At 63.9% G+C, this 21,745-nt stretch overlaps 1 protein-coding gene across 1 annotated transcript in view; it reads left to right on the top strand.

Annotated features, from left to right (window-relative positions):
* The first annotated feature begins 3,783 nt into the window (after positions 1–3,783).
* The window catches only part of FAT4 (FAT atypical cadherin 4), a 74,000-nt gene continuing 56,038 nt past the window's right edge, over positions 3,784–21,745 (top strand). The window contains exon 1 of the mRNA XM_055144455.1: positions 3,784–8,913. Coding sequence (XP_055000430.1) covers positions 3,784–8,913 — 5,130 coding nt within the window. The remainder of the gene's footprint in view (positions 8,914–21,745) is intronic.

The raw sequence follows: 21,745 nt of genomic DNA, 5'->3' as shown, positions 1-21,745 counted from the left end.
GAAAAATTCCCTAAAGCACAACAATGAAGAGAAGGGAAAATAAATATTTAATCATACGTGTTCTGCAGAAATGCAGAAACAGAGAATCTGCTTTCCTTTCATGAAGGGGTCTCTGGGGTTGGGGGGCGTGGCTGTGAGAACAGGTGGTAGGGAGGCTCCTACGGGGAGAGGAGAGGGGGGAGGGGAAGGGAGGAAAGGGGTGAGGGAGGGGATGGGGGCATGAGGGGAGAGGAGGAGGGGAGAGGAAAGGAGGAAGAGGAGTGGAGGAGAGGAGGGAGAGGGGAGAGGAAAAGGGATGAGGGGAGGGGAGGGGAGGGGAGAGGAGGGAGGAGATGAAGAGAAAGGACTGGCGGGGATGGCAGGGGAGGAGAGAGGGAAGAGCGTGGAGGGGAGGAGAGAGGAAGAGGAGGGTGGGAGGGAGGAAGCTGCGGTCCTTCCCTTCCCAGCGGGGATGCTAATGTGCTCACGGAAGAACGGATCAGCCTCAGATCCTCTACCTGGGGCCAAAGAGATGAAGAATATCAGACATGTGGCCAAGGCACCAGCATGTGCTGGTCCTAAAAGGGTTGTTACAACGCATGTTCTTAAGTCCCGATCAGCTGCATTATCCTCAGCCTTCCCCCAATCTATTAAGATTGGTGAATATTTTCTAAGCATCCAATTTAATGCTTATTGAAACGCTCTCACCAGAGAGCCTTGGGAAAAAAATAACAGCTGCGTGCTGAAAACAGGTAAAGGAACAAATATAACCTCTCAGTACCTGCATTGCAAACCATAATGCCCCAAAGGGGGGGAGAGACAGAGTCAGAGAAAGAGAAAGACAGACAGACAGACAAACAAACAGACAGACAGAGAGAGAGACAGAGAACAGAGAAGGAAAGTGTAGACACAGGCTGGTGGTGGAGGGAACCTGGGGACACAGATGGAGGGATGGGTTTTTGCATCACTGAAACGACTATAATCAGCTTTGTAACTCTGTATCTTATGGTGATTCCATTAAAAAAATAACAATGAAGCTATTGGTGAAGGCAGAGATGAAAGGGTTTTGGGTACTAGCGCAAAGTGTTCCAGGCTTCCTCAGTGAGTTGCCCCTGTTCCTCCTCCCGGAGAGGCTTACTGTGCCCTGGCCAGCATTCCTAATTTAGTTAAACTTCATCTTTAACCTTTCCTTTGTGTTTTACCTCTCGTTGTCACAGTTCCCCAAGTCAGTCTTGATTACTTATAAGCCTAAACTTTCTGGTAATTCTGAACTTGTACTTGTACTGCTTTGTATTTGAAGTGCTGTGTATTAGTACCTGCTTTTCTATTTCCCCTACAGCCTTTTTATATTTTACTATAGAGCAACTTTTTCTTGGTTAAACACAGAAAGACCTCTAATGCTATGCTCCTAATATGTGGGCACTGATGGACTCTGAACTATATGTCCTGGACATAATTACTTGGTCATAATTATTTGACTCAGGCTTCAGTTGCTGTAGTTCCTGACACCCCAAAAGGGAGGTCCCGCCGTGGGACTGACTGGGTTAGACGTGGGGCGAGTGGCAAAGCTACCTGGCATCGAAACGGGACAGTCTAGAAAGCATAAATGCATGGTCTTGATGCAAGCTGTGGTGACTTAAGAGACAGGATCCCATCGGGAAGGACTAGCTGAACTGGCCTGAGGACTTAGTCTGGGATTTACGGTAAAAGGCTTGCTTGCTCTCAGCCCAGAGAACTAAGTGTAGGGACCTTTGTCTCTTACAGGGTTCATCCAAACAACTGCAAGTATTGTTAACGTACACAGCTAGAGGGAAAGACAAAAGCAACGTGGATGTCCTGGGAGACAGGCCGTCTCCTTGCCTTAATCTCCAGGAGCGAATTTCCTATGTTTATCCATGTAAACCATCTATGTAAACTTCCAGATGTTTTTTTCTATGTAAATGAGCAGTCGCACCTATGTCCTTACCCCCCCCCCCCCAGGGTCTACAAGTATGCTAGTAGCTCTGCACTAAAGGGCCCACCAGGCTGTGGTCCCTGGGGAGGGCTGGGAGGAGGGGAGGTGGCTGCAGCACCCACGGTACTTTGTGCACTCACAGAGGGGTGTGCTTTATTGTGCGGGAACCTCTGTGTCCTTTGATCTAATTGCTATACGCACTCCTATTTTCTCACCTGGGATACTACCCGGCTTGGAAATCCAAAGTGGGAGAGCGACTGACGCCGCCCCCGCCTCGGTTCAGATTCGTTGCCTGTGTGTCTCATATCACACACACACACACACACGCACACAGAGTAGGACTGACTTAGTTTTGCTGTATCTGCTCCCTAAGAAAGCCGACAAGCGTCGTACAGAATAATCGCTCCCCATTCCCGACGGCTCTCACGGGTTCCCTGACCACATCAGAGGTAACAAAGTAGCCACCGCGGAGCGGGGGGCGAGAGGCGCGGGCGGCGCTGGCCCCTGGGTGGGCGTCGTCCGGGCGGCCCGGGCGCAGTGCCGCCGGCGGCCGGCAGGGGGCAGCGCGCACCCGCGCAGAGGGACGGGGGCGCCCAGCTCCGAGAGGCCCCGGGTGGGCCGAGTCCCGGCCCGGTGTCGGCCCGGCGGGCGGTTCCGACGGCCGCGCGCGCCGGGGGCCCCGGAGAGTCCGGGGAGGGTCAGGGGCGCGCGGGGACTCCGCGGCCGGCCGGCTCGGGCTCGGGGGCGCGGACGGACCGGGCCGTCAGCCGGCCCGGTTCCCGGACCCCGACCGGACCCGGCTCCCCGGCCCGTCTCCCCGGACCCTGACCGGACCCGGTTCCCCGGCCCGTTTCCCCGGACCCCGACCGGACCCGGTTCCCCGGCCCGTTTCCCCGGACCCCGACCGGACCCGGTTCCCCGGCCCGTTTCCCCGGACCCCGACCGGACCCGGTTCCCCGGCCCGTCTCCCCGGACCCCGACCGGAACCGGTTTCCCGGCCCGTCTCCCAGGACCCCGACTGGACCCGGTTTCCCCGGACCCCGACCGGACCCGGTTCCCCAGCCCGTTTCTCCGGGCCCCCGCCCCCCGGCCCCCTCCCCCCGTCCCCCTGGCCGCGCGGACCCCGGCCCCATTACCCGGGCCGTGCAACCCCCGCCCCCCGCCCCCGTTTTCCGGCCGCGCAGCCCCGGGCCCCCGTTTCCCCGGACCCCCGCCCCCCGTTACCCCCTTACCCCGTTTCCCCGTTATTCCGGCCCCCGTTTCCCGTTATTCCGGCCCGTTACCCCGTTACTCCGGCCCCCTTTACTTCGCCCCCGATACTCCGGCCCCCGTCCCTCCGCCCCCGCCCCCGGCCGGCGGAGCCCGCGCGCCCCGCCCCTCGGCCCTCGCAGCCCCGCGCGGGGCCGGCCCGGGAGAGGCAGGCCGGGGGTGGGGGCGCCCCGACAGCCCCGACTCGCGGGCGGGGCGCTCGGGGGCGGGGCGAGCGGCGCGGCGGCCAATGGGCACGCGCGGGGGCGGGGCGGGAGGGCCGGCCGGGGGCGGGGCGCGCGGCGCGGCGGCCAATGGGCGCGCGCGGGGCGGGGCGGGGCTGACAGGCCGGCGCCCCCGAGCGCGGCCGCGCCAGTGCGGGCTCCGCGGGCGCCGAGCGAACTTGGGCGTCGGGCCGGCTCGCGGGCAGGGCCGGGCGGACAGCGGGGCGGGCCCGCGGCCGGGAGCGGGGCGCCGCGCGCGCCTGACCATGCCGGGCCCGGGCCGGCGGCGGCGCCGGAGCTGAGCCGCGAGCCGCGCGCCCCCCGCGCCGCGCCAGGCCCGAGCCGGCTCCGCGCGCGCCGACCGCGGGCACCGGGACCATGCGCCGCGCCGCGCCCCGCGCCCTGCTGCGCGCGCTCTGCCTGCTCTGGCTGCTGCCCGCCGCCCCGCGCGCCCGCGCCGCCGAGCCGCGCCAGCTCTTCCAGGTGCTGGAGGAGCAGCCCCCCGGCACGCTGGTGGGCACCGTGCGCACGCGCCCCGGCTTCACCTACCGCCTCAGCGAGCGCCACGCGCTCTTCGCCATCAACGCCAGCAGCGGCGCGCTCTACACCACGGCGCCCATCGACCGCGAGGCCCTGCCCAGCGACGTGGTCAACCTGGTGGTGCTGTCCAGCGCGCCCACCTACCCCACCGAGGTGCGCGTGCTGGTGCGCGACCTCAACGACAACGCGCCCGTCTTCCCGGACCCGTCCGTCGCCGTGGCCTTCAAGGAGGACAGCGGCAGCGGGCGCCAGGTCATCCTGGACACGGCCACCGACGCGGACACGGGCGCCAACGGCGTGGACCACCGCTCCTACCGCATCGTGCGCGGCAACGAGGCGGGCCGCTTCCGCCTGGACGTGACGCTCAACCCCAGCGGCGAGGGCGCCTTCCTGCACCTGGTGTCCCAGGGCGGGCTGGACCGCGAGCGCACGCCGCACTACCGCCTGCTGGTGGAGGTGGAGGACAAGGGCGAGCCCCGGCGGCGCGGCCAGTTGCAGGTGAACGTGACCGTGCAGGACGTCAACGACAACCCGCCCGTCTTCAGCCGCGCGCGCTACGAGGCGCGCGTGCCCGAGGACGCGCCGCTGGGCGCCAGCGTGCTGCGAGTGGCCGCGACCGACGCGGACGAGGGCAGCAACGCCGACGTCCGCTACCGGCTGCAGGATGAGGGCACGCCCTTCCAGGTGGACCCCGAGTCGGGGCTCATCACGGTGCGCGAGCCCCTGGACTTCGAGGCGCGGCGGCAGTACGCGCTGACCGTGCAGGCGCTGGACCGCGGCGTGCCCGCGCTCACCGGCCGCGCCGAGGCGCTCATCCAGCTGCAGGACGTGAACGACAACGACCCGGTGGTCAAGTTCCGCTACTTCCCCGCCACGTCGCGCTACGCGTCCGTGGACGAGAACGCGCAGGTGGGCACGGTGGTGGCGCTGCTCACCGTCACCGATGCCGACTCGCCCGCCGCCAACGGCAACATCTCCGTCCGCATCCTGGGTGGCAACGAGCAGCGCCACTTCGAGGTCCAGAGCAGCCAGGTGCCCAACCTCAGCCTCATCAAGGTGGCCAGCGCCCTGGACCGGGAGCGCATCCCCTCCTACAACCTCACCGTCTCAGTGTCCGACAACTACGGTGCACCCCCGCATGCCGCCGTGCGCGCCCGCTCCTCCGTGGCCAGCCTGGTCATCTTCGTCAACGACATCAACGACCACCCTCCGGTCTTCGCGCAGCCCGTGTACCGGGTGAACCTGAGTGAGGAGGCGCCCCCCGGGAGCTACGTCAGTGGCGTGTCGGCCACCGACGGGGACTCGGGGCTCAACGCGCACCTCCGCTACAGCATCGTCTCCGGCAACGCGCTGGGCTGGTTCCACGTCAGCGAGCACAGTGGCCTGGTGACCACCGGGGCGGCCGCCCGGCTGGACCGCGAGCTGGCCTCCGAGATTGTGCTGAACATCAGCGCCCGGGACCAGGGCCTCCACCCCAGAGTCTCCTACGCCCAGCTGCTGGTCACGCTGCTGGACGTGAACGACCAGAAGCCCGCGTTTGCCCAGCCCGAGGGGTACGCGGTCTCGGTGGTGGAGAACGCCCCCGCCGGGACTGAGCTCCTGGTCCTGACGGCCACGGACGGGGACCTGGGGGACAACGGCACCGTGCGCTTCTTCCTGCAGGACGCAGAGGCCGGCCCGCGGCCCTTCCGCCTGGACCCCGTCTCCGGCAGCCTGAGCACGCTGGCCGCCCTGGACCGGGAGGAGCAGGCCTTCTACTCCCTCTGGGTGCTGGCCTCCGACCTCGGGGCGCCCCCGCAGTCCAGCCTGGCCCAGGTGAATGTCAGCGTGCTGGACCTCAACGACAACAGCCCCCACTTCTACCCCGTGCAGTACTTCGCCCACATCCCTGAGAACGAGCCTGCAGGCAGCCCCGTCACCACTGTGTCGGCCACCGACCCGGACCTGGGCCTCAACGGAACGGTCAGGTACAGCCTGTCTGCCGGGGACGGCTCTCGGTTCCAGGTGCACGCCCGCACCGGGCGCATCTCCACACGGGTGGCCCTGGACAGGGAGGAGAAGACCACCTACCAGCTGCAGGTCGCGGCCGTGGACGGGGGCGGCCTGGCGTCCCCCAGCCAGGCCATCGTCACCGTCACCGTGCTGGACACGCAGGACAGCCCGCCCGTCTTTGGCCAGGCCGTCTACAGCTTTGTGGTCTTTGAGAACGTGGCCGCGGGCTACCCCGTGGGGCGGGTGTCGGCCTCCAGCCGGGACCTGCATGCCAACATCAGCTACCTTGTCACCAGCGGCGACCAGCGCGGCGTGTTTGCCATGGACCAGGCCACGGGCCAGCTGCGCACGGCTGGCGTGGTGGACAGAGAGGAGCAGTCTTTCTACCAGCTGCACGTGGTGGCCAGCGGGGGTGCGGTGGCCGGGGACGCGCTGGTCAACATCACGGTCAAGGACCTGAACGACAACCCGCCCCACTTCGTGCAGGCGGTGGAGGCCGTGGACGTGGTGGAGAACTGGCAGCCGCAGCACAGCATCTTCCGGGCCCGGGCCTCGGACCCCGACGAGGGCGTCAACGGGCTGGTTCTCTACAGCCTGCGGCAGAACCCCCAGGGCCTGTTCGCCATCGACGAGGACAGCGGGGAGGTGACCCTGCTCGGGGCCCTCGACGTGCACGCGGGGTCCTACCAGCTGGAGGTGGTGGCCGCGGACCGGGGCGTGCCCCGGCTCTCCTCCAGCCTCCTGGTGGCCGTGCGCGTGCACGACGTGAACGACCACCCGCCTGTCTTCGACCAGCTCTCCTACGAGGTGGCGCTCTCCGAGGCCGAGCCCGTGAACTCGCGCTTCTTCCAGGTGCGGGCGGCCGACCGGGACTCGGGGCTCAACGGGGAGATCGTCTACAGCATTGCCGAGGGCAACGCGGGCGGGGCCTTCGGCATCTTCCCCGACGGGCAGCTGTACGTGCAGACCGAGCTGGACCGAGAGCTGCAGGACCACTATGTGCTGCTGGTGGTGGCGTCCGACCGCGCGGTGGAGCCACTCCGTGCCACGGTCAACGTGTCCATCACGCTGGAGGACGTCAATGACAACCGGCCCCTGTTCAACAGCACCAACTACTCCTTCTACTTCGAGGAGGAGCAGGCGGCCGGCTCCTTCGTGGGCAGGGTCAGCGCGGAGGATAAAGACTTCGGGCCCAACGGGGACGTCAGGTACGTGCTGGAGACGGCGCAGCCCGACTTCGAGCTGCACGCGGTGAGCGGGGCCATCACCAGCACGCGCCGGCTGGACAGGGAGGCCCTCATGCGTCTCCAGGGGGCCGCCGTGTTCAGCTTCCTGGTCATCGCCTCGGACCAGGGCGTCCCCCAGCCGCTTAAGGACCAGGCCACCGTGCACGTGTACATGAAGGACATCAACGACAACGCGCCCCGCTTCCTCAAGGACTTGTACCAGGCCACGATTTCCGAGTCCGCGGCCAACCTGACCCAGGTCCTCCGTGTGTCCGCCTCGGACGTGGACGAGGGCAGCAACGGGTTGATCCGCTACTCCATCATCGGAGGGAACGAAGAGAGACGGTTCTCGGTGGACGGCAGCTCTGGGCAGGTGACGCTCGTGGGCCGGCTGGACCACGAGGCCACGCCTGCCTACTCCCTGGTGGTCCAGGCCGTGGACTCGGGCGCCGTCCCGCTCAGCGCCACCTGCACCCTGAGCATCGAGGTCCTGGACGAGAACGACAACACGCCTTCCTTCCCCAAGTCCACGCTCTTCGTCGACGTCCTGGAGAACATGAGGGTCGGCGAGCTGGTGTCCTCGGTGTCGGCCACCGATTTGGACTCGGGGGACAACGCAGACCTGCAGTACAGCATCGCCGGGGCCGACAACCACGGCACCTTCAGCATCAGCCCCAACTCGGGCAGCCTCTTCCTGGCGAAGAAGCTGGACTTCGAGACCCAGTCTCTGTACAAGCTGAACATCAGCGCCAGGGACCGCGGCCGCCCGCCTCGCTCCTGCACCATGTCCGTGGTCATCCACGTGCGGGACTTCAACGACAACCCCCCCAGCTTCCCGCCCGGGGACGTCTTCAAGTCCATCGTGGAGAACGTGCCCATTGGCACGTCCGTGCTCTCTGTGCCCGCACACGACCCCGACGCGGACATCAACGGGCAGCTCTCCTATGCCATCGTCCAGCAGATGCCCCGGGGCAGCCACTTCGCCATCGACAGGGCCACGGGCACCATCTACACCAGCGCAGAGATCGACCGGGAGTTCGCCAACCTCTTTGAGCTGACCGTGAAGGCCAGCGACCAGGCGGTGCCCGTGGAGACCCGGCGCCACGCCCTCAAGAACGTCACTATCTTGGTCACCGACCTCAACGACAACGCCCCCACCTTCATCTCCCAGAACGCGCTGGCTGCGGACCCTGCGGCCGCGGTGGGCTCCGTGCTGACCACCCTGCTGGCCGCAGATCCCGACGAGGGCGCCAACGGGGAGGTGGAGTTCGAGCTCGTCAGCGGGGACACCGAGGCCTTCATGGTGGACCGGTACAGTGGGGACCTGCGTGTGGCCTCGGCCCTGGTGCCTTCCAAGCTCGTCTACAACCTCGTCATCTCCGCCACCGACCTGGGCCCGGAGAGGCGCCGGTCCACCACTGAGCTGACCGTCATCCTGCAGGGCCACGACGGGCCCGTGTTCTCGCAGCCCAAGTACATCACCATCCTGAAGGAGGGGGAGCCCATTGGCACCAACGTCATCGCCCTGGAGGCGGCCAGCCCCGCGGGCGCCCTGGCTGCTGTGGAATACTACATCGTGTCCGTGCGCTGTGAGGACCAGACCGTGGGCCGCCTCTTCACCATCGGCCGCCGCTCGGGGCTCCTCCAGACAGCGGCCGTCCTGGACCGCGAGCAGGGCGCCTGCCTCTACCTGGTGCACGTGTTCGCCCTGGAGAAGTCGGCCGCCTTCCCCAGGACGCAGAGAGCAGAGGTAAGGCTGCCCCTCGCGGCTGCGCTGCGCAGCCCTACCCGTCTGCGGGGGGTTGTCCCCAACACGGGGGGTGCGGGGGTTGGCTGTGTGGCACAGTGTTGCTTTCATCCGGGTGGGGGTGAAGCCGGCAGCCCTCGGTGTGTCCTGGGCCGCGGTGGGCTCCTGGCCCTCTAGACGAGCAGAAACGCCCCGTCCTCCCGTCCTGCCCGGGTGGGCTGTGTGTCTGTCTGCACACTGGCACCTTGGGAAACCTCCGTTCCCACCTGGGGACCCTGGGAAGTGGCCTGAGCTGGCGTCGGCCAGGGCACGCCACTAGGAGTAGAGGAAGGGCTGGAAGGACAGAGGTGGGTGTAGGGGGCACTGGGTCCCAGCGGGCGGGCACGTGTCCCAGACGGTGACTGAAGTGCGTTCTGAGCTTCTGAGGGGTGGGCCGGCCTCTCGCAGCTGCCCGCACATGTCCATCGTGTCCCTCCTGACGTGGACACTCCCTCTGTTCCCACATCAGCTCAGGCGGGGCCCGGCGGGCAGGTGGGAGGGAGACTTGTGTGTGTGTGTGTGTGTGTGTGCGCGCGCATGAGGGGCAGCAGGGGGCCGGCTCGTGCTTCCGGGCCCCTCCAAGCACCAGGAGATGCCCTTGTCTCAGGCTGGGCTACTCAGGGCGGGCGCTTGCCTGCCCTCGTTTCCTTTCCCTCCCTCCCCTCTCGCTCTCGGGCATCCTGCATCCCTCAGCCACGGAGTGTGGCCCCACGGAGGGCGGGCCCAGGCTCGGGCCCCGTGCACACTTCGTCTGCTCCCTCCTCTGGGGCGGGGAGACAGGCGGTTCCTTCATTGTTGCCGTCTTCCTTGTGGATCCCGTCAGTCTCTGCGAGTGGGCTCAGGCCTGCAGAGAGTAGAGAGGCGCCGGACTGTGAGGAGAGTCCAGTCCTGCTGGGCTCACTGCCTGTCCCGAGGGGGCCTGGCCCGTGGGCTCACTGCCTGTCCCGAGGGGGCCTGGCCCGTGGGCTCAGCGTGACTGTCCCGAGGGGGCCTGGCCCGTGGGCTCACTGCCTGTCCCGAGGGGGGCCTGGCCCGTGGGCTCACTGCCTGTCCCGAGGGGGCCTGGCCCGTGGGCTCAGCGTGACTGTCCCGCGGGGGCCTGGCCCGTGGGCTCACTGCCTGTCCTGCGGGGGCCTGGCCCGTGGGCTCAGCGTGACTGTCCCGAGGGGGGCCTGGCCCGTGGGCTCACTGCCTGTCCCGCGGGGGCCTGGCCCGGTGTCTCTCTCACCCTGTTTCCAGAGGTCTCGGCACTGGTCTGTTTGCTGTGTCTCAGGCTTACCTGCACTCTAATTTTGATTTTGGGTTCCCCTCCCCCCAGCCCAGCCCTTGCTCCCTGACCACTCTGAGTTTCTTTCTTAGAGAAAGAGGTTTTATTAACTTGGAAACTCAGACTTTTACTGAGAACAACTAAATCCTTCTGCAGATAAATTGGTTAAATTGCAGAGAAAGAAAAGGGCACGGTTGTTGCTTGGTTCAGTGTCTCACATTAGAACAATATGGAGAGTGAGGATAAATATCCATTGTTGTATTCTGAGTTACGCTGTACATTATTTAGTCTTTTGGTAGGCTCAGATTGGCTTAGTTTACTGTATTAAATGTGTTTTCTCTGCAAGAGGCCTGGAGATCAGGAAGAATCACCATAAATCACTGTGTTAGTAATAGGGGACTTACAGCTATCATTAAATAAATTTCCAGCAACGATATAGCAGAGGTTCCATTTACGTTTCTAGCTACCCTGTCTTAGAGACGGAGGAGGGCTGCAGTGTGATTTTATTTATAAGAACGCGGTTGTTTGTGCGAGTATCTTCTGTAGCTCAAGTGCTGGAATCGTAAACCGAGCCTGAGTTCCCAGCCCAGCCGCTCCCCAAATTGAAAGCAAATGTGTCTGACGGCCTCGGAGCGGGAGCTGGCTCGCGCCCTCCGCCGCTTCCTCCTCGGCTCACAGCGAGTCCTCGGCCCCCCGGCCAAGCTGCGGTCTCCTGGCTGCGGGTCACGCTGTGCCCCAGCCTGGTCTCCGCTCAGGCTTCACTGGGGTGAGCGGGGGGCGGGGTGTCCTGTGCTCCGGGCCCCAGTGCTCCCAGTTTCCTGCCGGATGGGGGCTGGGGTGGGCGGCAGGAGTGTCCACGGTGCCTCTGTCAGGGACCCCTCACCTGCTCTGACCGGGCTCGAGTGAGCTGCTGTGAAGCGCCTGGCACAGGGCAGAGGGCAGGGGGCAGGGGGCAGAGGGCAGAGGGCGTGGGCCCTGCCCCGCCTTGGTGCAGTGCCCACTGGTGTCTGGATGCTGTGAGTGGCTCAGGCAGACTCGGTTCTGGTTTCGGGTTCTGGCTGAGACAAGTCGCTGGCTCGAGGGGTGGATCTCTGTGGTGGGGCGGGGCGGGGCGGGGCCAGCCCAGGGGCCACAGGGCTGCTGGTCGTGGGTCCAGCCCAGGGCACTGCCTGCTCTCTCCGTGGTGCTCGTACACGCCTGCGGCCTGCACTGGGTGGGGCAGAACCCACGTGGAGCACGTGTGCCGGGGAATGAAGGGCGCGTGGATGCGCTGGCAGGGGCCTGTGTCCCGAGGAAGAGCGTCCACTTCGTGCCCAGGTGCCCGGGGCAATGTGAGCGCGTGGCTTGGGGCTTGCCGGGTGAAGGGAGTTGGGGGCCGCGGGGCGTTAGCTGAGCTGCGTCTTTCATTGTCTCTGTCTTTGTTTCCTTGGCCCGGCCTGGCTGTGCTCAGGGGTCACTCCTGGCCGGGCTCAGGGGACGTATGTGGTGCCGGGGTCCAACCAGGGCTGGCCGCGTGCACGGCAGGGCTGTCATCCCCGCCCTCCCTCTGGCTGCCTCAGCTGCGCTTTCCAGACATTTGCAGGTGGACCCCGAGGTCCCACGTGGCTTTGCCGACCTCGTGCCTGAGGCGAGTGGGTGCAGCTTGCCCTGTGCGGGTCTTTCCCTGGGGACGGCGGCCCGGGGCCCGCGGGAATGTAGGCCCCGCTGAGCTCGCCAGGGCCGCCTCCTGCCAGGATGCTGGAGGGTTTCAGGCACCCTGGCCTGGAGGGCTCCCGCCCACACCACGCCATCCCGAGTGCCATGCTCCTCTGCGCGTCTCCGGCCCACGAGTCTGGAGTGGGCAGTCTGGGGCCAGAGGGACAGCACAGTGCGCAGGGCGAGTGCCTCAGGGTTGAGGGTTTTGTGTTTCTTTTTCTTTATGGGTCACACCCGGCGATGCTCAGGGGTCACTCCTGGCTCTGCATTCAGGAGTCACTCCTGGTCAGCTGCGTGCAAGGCAAACGCCCTACCCGCTGTGCTATCGCTCCAGTTCCCTGGGTGTAAGTTTTGGCACCCCAGATGGCCCCTCAGCTGCACTGGGTGTGGCCCCCAAGCAAAAATGAAAACCGGGTCGTGTCCTTATCAGTTGTCTGTGTGACTTTGCCCCGCAAGCAGAGCTCGCGTGCCTGCCGCAGACAGCTGCTGTTGGGGTCAGTGGACTCCTGCACACCTGAGGGGGGCGCCCTGCAGCCCGTGCCCACCCACCCCCAGTGCCGGGGTGAGCCCGGGAAGGGAAGCGCCAGCAGGGGAGACTGAGGCCTGAGGTTGGTGCGAGCCCAGCTCGGGTCCCGCCGAGTTCCCGTCAAGGCCAAAGCAAACGGAACTCGGCCCGGAGCTGGGCCTGCGGGGCTGTCCTAGGCCCGAACCAACAGGGACGCGGGACAGGTCGGAGGAGCAACCCAGGTCCGCAGCGCAGGAGGGGCTGGGTCGGGAGGCCGGGAGGAGGTGGGTCGGGGCAGCCGGTCACCGAGCGTGTGGCGTCTTCACTGTGCAGAGTTCGAGGTGCCGAGTCCCCTTTCCTGTCTTCGTTCTCCAGAGTAAGTGCTGGCAGTGGGTCAAGGCCCCGCGGTTCCGTGAGCGGAAGTGGCCGGAAGTAGTCCCAAGTAGCTTGTTCCTACAGTTCCTCCTGTGGCACAGAATACACGTTTTCCCAATGCAGAGACCCAGAGTGCTGATGGTGAAGGGAAGGAGGAAACATGTCATTATCTTTAAATCACGTGAGTGGGTTTCACGGAGCCCGTTAAATAGGACCATGAAGTAATTCTGGCTTTTCTTTCTTTTTTTTTTATTTTATTAAGTTTTTTAAATTTTATTTTACTGAATCATCGTGAGATACATTTACAGACTTACAGACTTTCCTGATTGCGTTTCAGTCAAACAGTGTTCAGGTACCCATCCCTCCACCAGTGCCCATTCCCCACCCCCAATGTTCCCAGTGTCCCTCCCGCCACCCCCACCCCTTCATATCTGTGGCAGGCACAATCCCTCTCACTCTCTCTGTCCTTTGGGTGTTATGGTTTGCAATACAGGTAGCAAGCAGCCATCATGTTTGGTCCATAGTCTACTTTCAACATGCATCTACTCTCCCGAGCTGTCCCTCCAACCATCATTTATTTAGTGCTCCTCTCCCTCTCTCCATCCCAGCTACCTTTTCCCCAGCACATGAGATCGGCTATCAAGCTGTGGTGCAGTCCTCCTGACCCTTATTTTAACTGTCCTTAGGTGTTAGTCTCCTATTGTGTTACTTTATATTCTGCAAACGAGCACAGTTGTGGCTTTTCATGTACAAACTTCCACAATTTTAGCACGTGATCAGTGCCGGTGAGCTTAGCATCAAGCAAATCGGTCTTTCTGAGATGAATTATATCCATAAAGGGGCTTGAGATTTAGACTTTTATTAAGCTCCAGTGATCCTAAATTGTGCAGTTTAAGGGATTAAAGAGCAGCTCTTCAGTTACCAGGTTGAAGCTGCAGTTATTCTTATTAGAGCAGTTGATGTTTCAGTTTTTAACCCCATTTTTGTTGGGGTTCTGTAGTTGTACTCGTACCGTTCACAGCTGTGCCGAGCCCTCCCTTTAGCCGTGCTCAGGGATGGTCCCCGCAGAGACCTGGGCTCCTGGTCCGGGAGAGACACGTCTCCACAGAAGGATCCATCAGTTGTTTCTCTGAACTGCGCGGGGTCAGGCAAAGGAGTCACCGCAACAGAGTAAGGGGTGCCCGGGGAAAGCGAGGGCATCCCCACGCTCGGAAGCTCACTTCACAGCGAGTCATCTTCTCCCGTGGGGTTTTATTGCTTGGTTAGAGCTTGTTCCACCGACATGTGTTCTGAATGAAACGGAAAACACGTATCTTACATGCCGCGTTCTGAGGCAGACTGCCTGTCTCGGGCCTCTGAAATGGCCATGTCCCGGACCCCGAGGCAGTCCCCCTCAGCCTCCCGGGAGTCACGATTAGTGAAAAATCAGTCTCAGCCAGCTGGGGGGAGCCGGGCGTCCCCATTGTTTGCACAGCAGCTACACGGCCTTGGCAGAAAAACCGACTCTGTGATTCTTCCCGGAGAAAGAGTGGGTGGGTCAGTGGCACGTCACTGCCTTTCTCCCGAGTAAATGCATCCGAAAGGTGTTAGGTAATCGGTTAAATTATCGCACTACGTCTTTGATTAGAGGGTGAGCTTAGGAGTTTAAAATATTTAAATGAAAAGAACTGAGACTGTTCCTTGAATGTTGAGGCCTTGAGGTAGTCAGATCTTGGAAGAGCGTTTTGTGTAGCGTGCAACCTTTTATCCCACACCCTGAGCCTTCGCCGAGCCTCTCCATAGTGGAATTCAGCTTCTTGTGTGTTTGCGTGGTGAGGCTTCTTTCAGGCGTGTCCCTCGGGCCGTTTGCACCTCTGCGTCCTGCGTGAGGCATCTGTGAGGACCCGCCTGTCTTCCCAGCCGTCTCCTCACACTGGTGGCCTCTCTCTTCTCTCCGAAGGCTGAGTTAGCCTATTCCTGCCCAGTGAGGCCGGTGCCAAGACTTGCTCCGTCCTCCCGGAGCCTGGTCTGCTCGTCCCTCTTGTTCTCACGCCGCACAGAGCAGGCCAGGTTTGGCTGCGGAGCAATGGGCGCAAGGTGATGGGAGAGAGGACGATGTGTACGCACCCTCACCCACGCTTCGGTGCAAGGCACTCAGCAGCGCCGGGGGGCGTGCTTGTATTTTAAGCCCGAGGATTGTGTTTGGCTGTGCATTTTTTTTTCTTTTTGGGTCACACCCGGCGATGCACAGGGGTTACTCCTGTCTCTACACTCAGGAATTACTCCTGGCGGTGCTCAGGGGACCCTATGGGATGCTGGGAATCGAACCTGGGTCGGCCGGTGCAAGGCACCCGCCCTCCCCGCTGTGCTGTCGCTCCAGCCCTGGGCTTTGCATCTTAGATGACAAAGTGACCTTTGCAGTTAGGGAGCAGCATCTAAACCTTCTGCATCAGAGGGTTTGGTCCCGTTCCCCTCTGCTTCTCGTTTACTGCGAATCTTCTTAAGTAGGTGCCGGGTCACGGTGAGCGTAGCCTTTGCACACGCGTTTCCAGAGTGTTCTGTAGCAGGAACGGTGGGTAGCAAGGCGAGGTCGCCGTGGAGGCTCCCGGCGGGCAGAGGCTGCTTTGGCTCCGCGGGTCCCGCCGGGCTGAGCCTGGCCACGTCTGCTGGAGGTGCTGGGCTCTGGGCAGCAGACCCAGGGGCCCCCCTCCCGCCCCCGTCCTTTGCCTGTCCGCGTGCCCCAGTAATCGGAGGCTCGGGAGCTCCCTCTGTGATCACCCTCTCTCCCCACAGTGCACCCCAGAGCGTACGTTCCCGGGGTGAGCACAGGACTCGCGCCCTGTGTCCCTGGGGTCCCGGGCTCCCCCCGAGTCTGGGCTCCGTCCTGAGGCCGCCCACCGCGGTGCCCAGAGAAGGCGATCTGCACTTGCTGCTGTGCTCTGGAGGCACGTCCCGGGGCGTTGGGGCCGCAGCTCGCAGGACGGCCGCTGGGGTCCACCTGGGGGCCCAGTGCCCGGCGTCGGGCTGGCGGCCTGTGGGAGGCGCTTTCCCACGAGCCGTGTCCTTGTAGGGCCGAGCGCCTCCCGCTGCCCTGGGGCCCCGCGGGGGAGCCCGACTCCCCCCCTCGCTTGCTCCCAGCCGGACTCTGGATGCTTTGTGGGCGAGCCTCTTCGTGGGTCATTAGCTCCCGGGTCGCTCCCTTGTGAGCGCCCGCTCAGCCCTGTGTCTTTCGCTCTGATTAGTGACGCTTTAATAAAGTCATTTGAAGTGCAGTGGACTGAATTTTCTGACTTTGCCGCTGTTTCCATGGCACGGAGAAGGGACCGGCATTGAAGCCCCATCTTTTAAATGCAAATCTCGGAAACAGGGTGTGATTCTGTCCTTGCTTTGGATCAAAAGCAGGGGAGAGTCCTCCGCGGTCTGTCCGCCGTGCGGAGGCAGGAGTGTGGGAGGGAGGAGGCGCCCCTGGCCCTGACGGAACCTGAGCCTCGGAGAAGATGCTTGCGCGTGAAGCTTTATGGCGCTGCCTTTGGGCTTCGCACAAAACCCGACAGTCTCACGCTTGAGTAGGTGCTGGGGGTCGAACACGCCGAGAGATAAATCCTCGGGCTGACTGTTTGTGTGTGGAAGCCGTGGGGGGGTGGCTGGGGGCGCTAGGCCGCACCGGAGACCCCTGGTGACCTCACTGGGGAGGGGACGACGCCTTTTGTGCCGTGAGAACGCGAGGGTGACAAATCAGGCTGTGCCGGGCCTCTCCCGGCGCGCCGGGCCGGCCATTGACCCGATTTTCATGGGAAGGCCAGTCCGGGCCGGCTCGCATGTGCCACCACCGCCCGCACCGGGAGGGCGGGCCCTCGGCCATGGTTTGCTGAGGACAGACAAGGCGAGTGCAGACAAAGCCGCGGACAGGCCCGGGGCCTGTCGGGGCCGCCGGCCTCTCCGAGCCCCGGCCGGGCTGGTCCCAGTCGGGCCCCACAGCCAAGTTCAGGCTGTCGGGGACACACTTGCCAGGGAGACCCGGCGGGAGCCCACCAGCATCTCGGGTGACCAGTCCGTGAATGACTAAGACACAGGCAGGAGAAGCCCAGGGGCTCCTGGGGTGGGGGAGGGGCAGGGGAGGAAGTGGGCAGAGAGGGGAAGGTCGGGGAGGAGAAAGAGGGGCAGGAGGGGGTCGCAGGGGGAGGAGAGGGGGGAAGGGGAGGAGGGGTGGGGAGGAGGAGAGGGGGGGACAGGAGAGGCGGAGGGGAGGGAGAAAAGGAGGAGGGGGAGGAGAGGAGGGCATGAGGGAGGGGAGGAGGGGGGAGGAGCAAGAGGAGCACGCCAGGGCGAGGGGCCAGCCCACAGCTCCCTCCGCCAGCCTGTTCGTTGCCTCTCTCCTTCCAACCAAGTTGGAGAACGGAGGCAGAAGTGAGACCCAGAACAGCACCACTGGAAGCGACAGGCACTGACCGGTCACCTTCCGACCAGCAGGCAGTTTCCAGTGGAAGCTGATTTCTCTGATTTTTCGAGAGCGAGAACTCTCTTTATTTATCAATGAGCTCTTATAGAAATATCAGTCGACCTAAACAATTGCATATACTTTGGTAAAGAATATTTGCTTCGTGTGTTTGAATATCCATCAGGGTATATTCAAATATATCTGGAAGTCTTTGAGCACTATAGAATATATTACATTAATATAAATCTGAGTAAGTGCTCGGAATAGATTGCAGTATCTCATAGTTCTCGATTTGCTAGAGTTCCCTGGGGCTTTGAATCCAGGACTCACTAGATCTAAACAGTCATCCATTACTGGAGCAAACAAATGCGAGTAATTGAAAAGCTGGGGTGGTTTTATTAACACATGGAAGGTTCTGTAGACGTTCAGGATGTCGTCACTCACACCGGTGGGGATTTGCTAGTGATTCACTGTATCTGAACCCGAACACAGGCAAAGCCCTCCTGACCCAGTTCTGTGGAGCACCGGAGAGCCTCAGCCTGAGGCCGCGCTGCGCACGGTGACCTTTGGGTGGGCAAGGTGAGATGCCTAGAGTTGAGACTCGGTGCAGACGGCAGTGCTGAGGGGGCTGGAACTCCACCCGCTCGGGAGTCTTGAGCCCCCAGTGGCTGCTGTTTCAGTGTTAAGATCGTCTCTCCGTGTTTTGAGGCCTGATCTTGGCCCATAAGGTGGCTGCCCACTGGCCTCAGTTGCCAGGAGCCCCTAAGCCCGCGCAGAGAACCCCTCCCCCTGGGGTCTGCGTCGGAAGCGACATGCTGCGTGTGACGGTCCTCACGTGCCCGGGACATCCCCGATACCACAGAATAGCCCCCAACTATCACGCTTCGAAGCGCAGAGGACATGCAGGAGGCCACTGAGTGTCCAGCTGGAGCCGCGCCCACGGCTCCCCCTCCCCACGGCCTCCGCCACGATCCTCAGCCAGGGCCGCTTTCCCGAGTCTTGGAGTCTTGGGCGGGCCCCGGGGCTGTCATGGGCTGGCCCGGAGTCCTGGCCCCCGCTGCACGTAGGTGGCGCTGGCGTGGCTATCCGAGCAGAGCCTGGAGAGAAGCCTCTGTAGGTAACTCTCGGAGGGTAGCTTTTGTTTTCCAAAATTGCAGCCAGATTCAGGAGGGGAAATATTCAGATTGGAAAGGAAGTGGGTGGCCGTGCAGGGCTGGTGGGGCCAGGCGCGATTAGGAGCGTGAAGGGCCTCGGCTGCTCGGACTTGGAGGGTGCAGCGAGGGTCAGCGGCCCGGGGGTTAGGGGAGCAGACCGGAACAGAAAGCGGAGGGCGGGAGCAGGCGTTTCTGCTGAGGTCTGTGATGAGTTCAAGGCCTGCCTCAGCCTCTGGGCCCGCTAAGGTGTTGGCCAGGGCCCGGGGCCGGAGGGGCCGTCGTCCGAGAGGCCTTGGAGCCCGTGCCATGGCGTTGGAGTCCAGGGACGGAATCCACCGGAAGGACAAGGAAACTGGCGCAGTGGCATGTCAGTGGCTGCCCAGCTCCCGCGCCCTGGCAGGGTGTCCCCCCCACCCCCCAGCCCCAGAGGGACCCTCCCGCGCGCCCGGCCAGCTTGCATCCTGCAGCAAGGGCCCCAGAGCGCGGGTGGGACACGAGGAGGGGCGACTCCGTTCGTGTCCGTGAGGTGGGTCAGCGCCTGGCTGAGGACAGCGCCGAGCGCGGGCCCGAGTGTCCACGTGAGCCGGGGCTGGGCACGTGTGCCCGTGGGGTCCCGCTGCAGCTGGACTCGGCACGCCCCTGGGCTGCTTAGGAGCGGGGGCGTCTCACGGCGCGTGACTGTTCCGTGATGACGTCTCTCGGGTGGGACATGCCCTGCGGGGCCGAGGGACCGTGGGTGCCGGTTCCTGGAGCTTCTGCGAGAGCCGGATACCCCGCCCGGGGCTGTGCTCCCGTGGGCGCAGCCCTTCTCTGAGGAGAAAGGGGCAAACCTCTGTGCCCCGAAGTCTCGTCTCCTCCGGGCCTCGGGGTGCAAACCTCCCCGGCTTCACCCAGCTGACGCCAGTCTGAGGCCGGGCTCTGCTGCCGCTCTGCGGAGCTGCTCTCAGGGCCCGGCCCGTCAGCCCCAACACAGCCGGGCCTGGCTTTGTGGGGCTTGAAAGGGCAGGAAGGAAGCTTGCGGCGTCTCCCTGGGCCCGGGCCTTTGTGTGCTGAATTCTCATGCAGCCCGGACGGCGCTATCTCGGCAGCCTCGGCCACCACCGTTGTCCCGGCCGGCCAGCAAGCAGGGAGCTGTGCTCCTGGCCGCCGTCCACCGCACAGCGGGCCTGCGGCCGGCCCCTCTGGCTTCCTGCAGAGCCCGGGCAGGGGGATCTTGTTCCCGCAGGCGCAGTGCCTCACGGCTGGGGCCTCTGTCCCTCTTGCACAGGGCTGGGGGCCTCGGAGGAAAGGGGGCCTGGGGCGGTGAGCGGAGGTGGGGCTCCTCTGCCCTGCCTCTCCACTCTGCCCGCGCCTTTGCCGGACACTGCCGCCCGAAGGCCCTGGTTCCCGGGATTGCCAGCGTTCGGGTGAAAGCACTTATGGCAATGGCTCCTCTGCCTGCAGTTTGCAGCCCAAATGTGCAGCTGAAACCCAAGAACCGTGGCGGAGCCCCGGCCGCCTTGCACATGTTTCCTAAATTTCATTTCCTTGTTGATCTTGGTCTACGTGCTTTTCTTTTTTTCTTTTTCTTCTTTTTTTTTTTCACATTCAGTTTCGCAGCCTGGAGCTCCGGAGGTTGGTCACGAATAAGTGGGCGATGCAGGACTCCGCGCTTGTGCGAGGGGGCACGGCGGGAGTCATCTCCCCGGGCTGGGCCCTGCTCCCTGCCCGTCTGTCCTGCTGGGCTCTCCCGCCACGTGGGGGGCCGGCGCCTGCTCGTCCAGGGCCTCTGGCCTGGGAACAGCCTGTTGGTGCTCGCGGTGGGGTGCTCAGCCGAGGAGAGGCAGCAGCGGTGCCGGGGGCTGGTCTGTCCTGTCTGGGGGTCTCAGGTGCAGGTCGAGGCTCTCCCGTGGGCAGGGCCCAGCACGCCGACCCGCCCTGGCCGCAGAGCTGGCTCAGGCCCGTGGCCCCGAGAGCCCTGAGTTTCGGCAGCGTGGCCCGTGCGTCTCCCTGAGCTCTGACCTCCGTGTTCCCCGCCCGGGGCTGTGTGCCGGGGCGTGGGGAGCCCGTGATGCACGGCGGGGACCACCCCTTCCCTGCCCAGCCGGCGGCCCGGGCGTTGCTTCCCGGGTCCTCTCCCTCGGCCACGCCCTCCTTGGAGCTCGAGAGTCCTCCTTCCCGACTGAACACGGGGAGGGGCGGGCGGCAGACCCCGAGTGTCCGGAGGGGCCGTCGCGGGGCCTGGGTGATGGTGCCCGGACCCTGGCCCAAGGGGGAGGCAGGCCGGGCCTGGGGTCCCCGGCAGGGCTGGGTGTGGCCCTGAGGCCCCTGGGCACCCCCCCACCCCAGGAGGCTCCGGGCTCAGGATCTCACCTCAGCCCCGAGCAGGAGCAGGCCGGGAGGACCCAGCCCCGCGAGAGGAAGTGCCCACCTCGCCTGCGCCCGCCATCTTGGCCTCAGAGACTGCCCGTGTGCTGACCACCGCCTGCCCAGCCCCGGGGGACATGGCGGCCAGAGCAGGGAGCGTCCCCACGGCCCTGACCCGTGGCTCCTGCTGGGCCCCGAGTCCCTGCCCCCGCCCTCCCGGGGCTGTGGGGGTGCAACCAGCACGTTGGTCAGTGAGGGCCCGGCCAGGCCAGGCTGGTCAGTGTCGGGGTCAGCAGTCCCGGGATCGAGCTGGGTCCCCCGTGCAGACCCCCTGGCGCCTTCTCGAGACTAATAGAGACTGAAAGCGAGCCAGGCCGGCCCCGTGAGCGCGAAGCCCCGGCTAGGACAGCTCCTCCGTCCCGGCAGCCCCCCAGTCAGCTGGAAATGAGAACCAGCCGCCTCTGGAGGGGCTGCAGGAGCTCCGCCGAGTCGAGGCTCCACCCAGACAAAGGGGCTATTCACCCGCGGCCGGCCCAGCCCGTCCACCTTGGGCTCGTCTCCCTCTATGTTGTTTGGGAAGATGATGTGGATTAAGAAGCGCAGTATTTCCTTTTGAGTTTGGAATAGTGTCTCCCCACTCTGGAGTGGGCCCAGAGGCAGGATGAATGTGCGAGAGGAAACGTCCTCCCAGGAAGGCGCTGTCCGCGGCTAACCTGCTGGTCGGTCCAAGAACTGGCGCTTTCGAAAACAAATTAATATTTGCCTTCGGCATGTAGCAAACCAAGCAAAGCTCACCCAGGCAGAGGCCCGGAGGGACGATTTGCGTCTCTTTCCCAGCCACCGGTCCCTCCGTCTGTCTCTCCTCAGCTGTCGGGGATCGTCCACCAGTTCCCCTCCCCCCACCCGTCTGCCTCTCCTCCCTCCCCCGCACCCTCTCCCCTAGACCCATCGTCTGTACTACAGCTATAGCACGGTGAGCTAAGTCATACTGCCAGAGGGAGCATGTTTATCACCAGTCAGCCTCAGAGATAGTGATA

The sequence above is a fragment of the Sorex araneus genome, chromosome 7 (assembly GCF_027595985.1).
Source record: "Sorex araneus isolate mSorAra2 chromosome 7, mSorAra2.pri, whole genome shotgun sequence".
Lineage (NCBI taxonomy): Eukaryota > Metazoa > Chordata > Mammalia > Eulipotyphla > Soricidae > Sorex > Sorex araneus.
This window is presented reverse-complemented; position numbering and strand designations above follow the sequence as displayed.